The 7654-nt window shown below is 38.0% G+C and overlaps 1 protein-coding gene across 3 annotated transcripts in view; it reads right to left on the bottom strand.

The window, feature by feature from the left end:
• The window catches only part of EIF2AK3 (eukaryotic translation initiation factor 2-alpha kinase 3), an 84631-nt gene that overhangs the window by 24183 nt on the left and 52794 nt on the right, over window positions 1–7654 (bottom strand). For all 3 annotated transcript variants that reach the window (XM_011999824.1, XM_011999822.1, XM_011999823.1), the window contains 3 exons: window positions 6571–6791; window positions 4167–4279; window positions 275–397 (listed from right to left, as the gene is read on the bottom strand). In XM_011999824.1, the coding sequence (XP_011855214.1) occupies window positions 275–397; window positions 4167–4279; window positions 6571–6791 (457 nt within the window). The remainder of the gene's footprint in view (window positions 1–274; window positions 398–4166; window positions 4280–6570; window positions 6792–7654) is intronic.

Below are 7654 nucleotides of genomic sequence, written 5' to 3'. Positions count from 1 at the left end.
AATTTATTGAAGTCTAGTTATTATAAGCCACTAAACGAAAGTCCTGAGTTAATAATAAAAAACAAGGGCATATTTTAAAAGTAGATAGAAAGCAACCTATATAGATAACAACTTTTAGACAGCTGGTTAATTGGCAGCACTTAGAACCTAAGATTTGAAAGGTCTGAAACTGTGTTTTCTATGGTGTTTACAGAGTACACTAAGAAGGATATTTTACCCATGAGATTAGATCACACTGTGCTGATTTCAATTTACTAAAGGTACCACCCATTACCTATTGGGCAGACGAATCCTCTTGATAGCATAATTGCAGTCATCTACTTTGTTTTTAGCTTCAAAAACAACTCCAAAGCCACCACGTCCCAGGCACTGAATTGGCTCAAAATCAGTTAGATATCTTTAAAAAGAGGTAAAATTTATAAAGGTTTGCAATAGTTCTAAATTTTGTGGTAAGGTGAAAATCAGTTCAATCTTATGACACATAAAAATGTATAAACTCATAGAACTCATAGAACTCATCTTAATAAATAGTATAATTTGATTAACGCATTTTTTAGTTCTTCTGTTTGTATAAATGAAGCAAACACATTCTTACGTTTCCTAGAAAAAAATTAAAAATAAAAAAGATGTGTTTAATTAGGAGTCATTTGTTAATCACTTGTTCTTACAGCTATTGCACCACTGATGTATGCTGTCCAATACTTCCTATCATCTACCAAAATATCATATTCCTAATTCTCGTATCTTTTACATTCTGTGACATTTTGTACTCAATTACAGAAAATGTGGTTTTATCTTAGCTAATTACCTGTAAATTTTATGGGAAAAATTTAATCAATCCTATTTTACCCAGGTACTATTTTAGCCATAAACCTTCCTAGGAACCAAAGCTGACATGGGTTGGGTTGCCTCATGAGTCAGTGTACTTACCACTGGAGGCACCAAGTCAGACAGAAGCCAACTCACCATCTGTCACTCACGGGGCCTCCACTAAGCAGGCTTTTTCTCCCTTTAGTGCTGACTTCACTGACCTGCACTGTACAATCCAGTCAATTTGCACCATGCTCTCTCACAATTCAAGGTTTTGCTTCTGCTGTCTGCTCCACTGGGATGGCCCTTCCTCTGTGCGCTTAATGAACCCTATTCTTCTTTCATTCTGCTCGTCTCACCACCTCTGTAAGGCTTTCTTAGACTCCTGTCTCAACATTCCCATAACACTCTTCACACAATACTTTGAAGTATTTAAACTTAACCTTAATTTTTTGCAATTATTTGTAAGCAGCTCCCTTCTCCCACCGCCACTGTATTGTGGGGGCCATGAATGCAGAAAACCATTCTTGTTTCTCTTTGTATTTCCAAAGGGTGGGCACTACCTGACAAACCGAAAGTCTAACAAATGTCTGTTGAATAAATGCATGAATTAATAAATGAATAAATTAGATTATGTCTGATATCCCTTATAAGGGTAAGTTAATTACTTTATGACTTACATACTCATTAATTTAGTAGTTGCCTCAGCTGGTTAAAGCATGGAATTAAGGAGAAGCAATAGATTGCAACGTTCCATGGGCCAATTCCTTTCATAGAAAATGAAGAGTAATAATCTGTATTCCTAAAAATAGCCAGTCAAGGTACCTCAGTACAAATCTGTCTCCCCAACTGCAAAAGCTCACAAAGTTCATATCCTACTCCTGGAGGGCCAACTGAATTATCTTCCTATATTAAGGAAAACACCTATATAAAAATGGATTATCTTCTAAAAAGAGTAACACCCTTATGTTATTACAGACCCTAGAAATGTAAGTATCATCTTGCCTAAGTTGTCAGCTGATAAATGACAGAGGTGGGATTTGAACTCATGACTGAATGCAGAGATTATATTCCTAACAGTGCTTAGAACATCGTTGCCACCAAAAAACATTAGGTATTCTATAGAACTCCCATACAAAAAAAAAAAAGACTCAAGAGCTGCATTCTTCATATTGAATAAAGTTAAAGAAAAACTGACTTAAGTCTAATTCAGTTTTGAGTATATTATTCTAATTTTCTTGACAACAGCCTGACAAATACATCTTTATTCATGATACCGCATTTATTCTACTCCCCAAACCTCATCTCTACTTGCCGAACTCTCACAATTTAAAATTCAGTTCAAATATGACTTCACTTATGATGCCCTCCTAGATCATCACAGATTTAGTGATTTGGTTCATGACTTTCTTCTTATATGTTTGTTTTACCCAGCAGTATCTTTCCCATAGACTTTAAGTTTCTCCAGGATAGGAGTGGTCTTTTAATTCTCCCAAAGCCTGAATTATTGTCCTGCACACAGCTGTTCAGAATAAATGTTTAATGAACAATGAATGACTTCAGTAGTAGACTACCTCATGGGAGTTGTTGGATTCTTTATTCTTTCTCTCACTGCCTGCTGGTGTTGACAGTCACTGATATATTAGTATTTTTATTAGCAAGGGTATTAAAGTAGCCTTTAGCATTTGTTAATCACCTAGTAAATTTTGCTTTGTTTATGAAATTGACTGGTTTTACCTGCTCCCCATCATCCTGAAGCAGCTGGTTTGATAGAAAGGTAGAATGGCCTTTTGAAGACTCCATTACACTGCCAGGTAGGTGCCTTGCAGGGCTAGGGGAAGGTTCTCCAGAAAGCTGTATATGCTCTGAATCAGTGTCTAATATATTGTAGCATGGTTTCTCCCATAGCCAGTATGTACAGGTCCAGGGTTATCAAGGAATGGAAATGGGAGTGGCATCACCCACCATTACCCCCTAGTGATCTATTAGCAACATTTTTGCTTTCTGTTCCTGTGAACTTATGTTTGGCTGGCCTAGAGGTCTTCGTCTAAGAGAGAGGAACACTTCCACCAGGAGATACAACAGCAACTTTGAACTCCTCATGCCTTTGAATCAACAAAGAAGACAGCTACTGTGCTGGCTGGGTGACTGATCCTGACTACCAAGGGGAAACTGGAGTATTGCTTCACAGTGGAGGTGTAAGAAAGAGTAGGTCTGAAACACACGAAATCCCTTAGGGATCTCTTTGTATCATCATGCCTTGTGATTAAAATCAATGGAAAACTATAACAATTCAATCCAGGCAGAACCACCAGTCTCCTAAGACCCTTCAGGACTGTGGATTTGGGTCACCCTACCAAATAAAGAATTACAACCAACTGAGGTGTTCTCTGATGGGAAAGGGAATATGGGATAGATAGGGGAAGAAGGTACTTATAAATACCAGCTGTGACCACGTGACAGGTGACAAAAATGAGGACTGTAATTATCACAAGTATTTCCTTAATTTGTTGTGAATATGCTTGTGCATCTCTATCTATATAGAAGTAGATATATATAGATATATGCCTATGTATAAGGTATATATGCACATCTTGTCGTTTCTGTTTCCTTGGAGGGCCCTAATATAGATATTTATCTATTATTTTCAATCTTTTCTGCCATAAAATCATTACCCTAGATATTAAGCAGTATAGTTCCACGTCTTTTCCTTGTCCCCATATCACTAAAGTGATAAGAAGTATGCTATCAAGACAAAGAGAAAAGTAGGTATAATCCACGTAATACGAAAAATAGACCATGACACCATTTATAGTTACCACAATGCATCAAAGGTTACATTTTATACTTGAGAGATTGTAATAGCTTCTCTACTTTTATTTTACTTTTATTTAAACTGCCTACTTTTAGCTAATCCATCTCCCCCTTCTGCTTTTAAAAACTATCTGTTCTATTAGTGTTTTTCCCTATATTTCTACTTCCTATTACAGATAAAACAATGAAAATAAATGAGAATTCAGAAACATGTGGAGACTTATATCACATCTTATAAACATAGTAATTATTATCTGGTACTATAAATGCTAATCCTAGTACATAGTAGGCCCTAAATAACTAAGTTACTTGAATAAGAACTTAATTTGGTAGCTGAAATTCTAAACTCCTGTAACACTCTATTTTTATCTTTCTTAGGGTATATACCACTTTTAATACATTTAAGTTACTTGAATTTATTTATTTATTGAGGGTTAAGTCTACGTTTTATTTTTCTAGGTATCTACACATTAAAAAATTTAAACAAGATCTTAGGTCATTTCTTCTTTGATTCAAATGGCTGTATTTTATAAGACTCTTACCGTGATACATATCCAGAGTTTTTTATGTCATTCCAGCTACTGTCATTGGCTTCACCACTTACAGAATCATATTTATTTTCAGTTTGACACTGAGTTTCAGACTCCTTCCTTTGCTGATAAGGTGAAAAACAAAATCACTACCAGTACAAAGCTGAACTGAAGTTAGCTAACGATTTTGGTTATAAAATAAACAACACTGAAAAATACACAAGTAGCATCAAGAAAAATAAAAGCATTATGAAAACAAAATGCAGCATTTTGCTTTATTACAAAAGAAAAAAACTTTATCTTCCCATTGCTATCCCTCCAGTATTTGAGGGGATTTTGTTTCTTTATAATGTGGGTATGTCATATGTACAGCATGATATACAACTAGATATAAAGAGAAAGACAGTGCACACATGTAAGCATAAACGCAAACTCCTGGGCAAGACTAGAGTGATTCCTTTTGACAAAATGAGGTAGAAAAAAAAGCAAACAAACAAAAAACCCAATAACAATAACAACAACAAAAAAACTAGAGTGATTTCTTTCCCAACCAATTTCACAAATTGCATTAAAAATGCTTTTAATAACAGGAAATTAAATTAGGCAATGTTTCTTTACCAACATCTCCTAAAATATTTTTTAGAGGATATTAATAATTATTATGGTCAAATGGGGGCACTGTGGGCCACCTGTTTAGTCACTGATTCTTTCAACATATCTTTACTGAGCTCCAATTATGTGCCAGGCACTGTGTAAGGGGCTAAGGAGATGGTGGTAAACAGTGTAGACTAGTCCTTGTCCTTAAGAATGTTCAGTCTAGGCCAGGTGTGGCGGCCCATGCCTGTAATCCCAACACTTTGGGAAGCGGAGGCGAGCAGATTACTTGAGGCCAGGAGTTTGAGACCAGCCTGACCAACATGACAAAACCCCCATCTCTACAAAAAATACAAAAATTAGCGAGGTGTGGTGGCACATGCCAATAGTTTCAGCTACTTGGGAGGCTGAAGCACAAGAATTGCTTGAACCTGGGAGGCGGAGGTTGCAGTGAGCCAAAATTGTGCCACTGCACTCCAGCTTGAGAGACAGAGTGAGAAGAGTGAGACCCTGTCTCTGAAAAAAAAAAAAAAAAGAATGTACAGTCTAGAGGTAGAGAGAGAAATTAGGAATTACCTATTAAATATTTTAGTAAATACTCTAGTAAGGGGAGTACAGAGTGTAAACACAGGCAGGAAATCTAACTCAGAAATAGGAGGTTAAAGATGACTTCCCAGGGGGGCGTGTCAACTAATTTCAAACTAAAAGATATTACCCGGGAGTTAATTATTTGAGAGGGAAGGGAGAGGAGGTAGGGAACAAGGTTCCAAGGCAAGCTTAGACAGATGTGCACTACCAGGCTCAGCGAGAGCATGGTCTACAGGGAAGACTGAAAGAAGCTCAGTCTAGTGGCTGAGCATGGCGGAGGGGAGGAAGGGATTAGGGTACCAGTGAAGGACGGGACATGAGCAGCCAGGGTATGAATCATTCAGAATCTTGCATGTTCTAAGGAGGTTGGACTTGAGCCTAACGACAATGGGGAGAAAGGTCAGGTATTAGAGGTTTTTAAGCCCAGAAATGCAGCTAGAGTTAGGGTGTAGAGAACGTACTGGAGAAAGCCTCAGGACTAGGGGCACAGAGGCCAGTTAGAGGCTATTTCAGTGATTCAGGAGAGGTGTGATGATGGTATTTGTGCTGGGGAAATGAAAACTGACACATAGAAAAAGAAAAGTATGAAGATATCTAGGAGGAAGGATTTGACAGAACTTGGTGACTGACAAGGGAGAGAAAAATGATTCACGGCTTTGGTGACTGCATATGGCAGTACATTTCTTTGAGAGAGAAAAATGCTAGAATAGGCTGGGGAGGGGAATGGGAGTGGAAATCAAGACAGTCTGAGATATGGCTCATCTGAAGTGCCTGTGTAGCACTTTACTAGATAGCTGTTCCAGAGAAACAGATTTGGGAACCATTAGTATATAAGAAGATTGGAGCTGGGAAAGAAGGGAAGACCATCCAAGGAGAGTTTGTGGGATGAACAGTGAAAAGAGGGAGCCCTGAGGAATACCAACAATACTGAGAGGATGAGAAAGATCAGGTCCTGAAGCATCCACATCACACCCAAGGAGACCAGGAGAGCATGGTGTCAAGGAAGTCAGGCAAGAAAGGTCAAAGGGAGATGCTCAACAGTGTCAAATACAAAGAGGTTCAGTTAGATAAGGACTGAAAAATGTCCATTACATTTAACACAAGGAAGATCACTGAGACCTTTGCAAGAGTAGCTTTGGTGGAGCAGTAGGGATGGAAGCCAGACTGCAATGGTTGAGAAGCAAATGGGAGGTGGGGAAGTGGAAACCAGAGAGTAAGCAACCAGGATTCTTACCCTGTGAGGATGAGGGTGGAAAAGCCTGCGCACAATAAACGTTGTTGCTACGATACAAAACAAAATCGTTGCAACTATTTCTTTCCACCAGTGTAAGAGGAGAACAGGATCCTTTTTGCGGATATTCTTGTTGTAATTTGGGTTGTCGAGGAATCTGACTGTAATCTGTGTGCTTCGTTTGTTCCTTTCCCTCTTGTAGTACGGTAGATAATAACCATTATCTTCAAATAGAAACATTAAAATGGTTTTTTTTTAAAGGCAATCGAAAATAGGCTCATCTTTAACTATTACAATTTATCTATTTTCCTATGACTGATCACACTAATTCCTTCTAAGTTTTGTCTGTCTTCTTTAACATATTTTAAACATCATAATTTGTCTCATTTTTCTCCAGTAAATATAGACATTTTCCTTTATCCTATAAGCATACTAAATTTTCTTTATATTTAGTAATAATACCAGAAACAATCTTAAGGGCTACTCCATTCATAACCTCATTAATAATTCAATTCTTTAAATACAAGAACTAATACTCAATCTTCCTTCAGGGTATTTTTAGCTTTCCTTTTGCTTGGTTATCAATAAAATACCAAATTTTACCACCAATCATTCTTCACAAGATGAAAGGAAAACATCCATGCTGTTTGGTTCAGTTTAGGCTGCCAAAATGAGTCTGCCCCAGAAAAATAGCCTGTCTTTTTTTGTCTTCCATTTTGTACTATGTGCTCAGATTACACAGTTCTCTTTTACCTTGTCTTTTTTTATTTATTTCTTTTGAGACAGGGTTTTGCTCTGTTGCCCAGGCTGGAGTGCAGTGATCTTGCCTCACTGCAACCTCCATCTCCCGGACTCAGGTGATCCTCCTGCCTCAGCCTCCTGAGTAGCTGGGGCTACAGACGTGTACCACAATGCCTGGCTAATTTTTGTATTTTTAGTAGAGACGGGGTTTCACCATGTTGGCCAGGCTGGTCTTGAATTCCTGACCTCAAGTGATCCGCCAGCCTTGGCCTCCCAAAGGGCTGGGATTACAGGCATGAGCCACTGCGCCCAGCCTACCTTGTCTTTTGATCAATATCAAGATAAA

The sequence above is a fragment of the Mandrillus leucophaeus genome, unplaced genomic scaffold (assembly GCF_000951045.1).
Source record: "Mandrillus leucophaeus isolate KB7577 unplaced genomic scaffold, Mleu.le_1.0 Scaffold602, whole genome shotgun sequence".
In the NCBI taxonomy this organism is placed as follows: domain Eukaryota; kingdom Metazoa; phylum Chordata; class Mammalia; order Primates; family Cercopithecidae; genus Mandrillus; species Mandrillus leucophaeus.
This window is presented reverse-complemented; position numbering and strand designations above follow the sequence as displayed.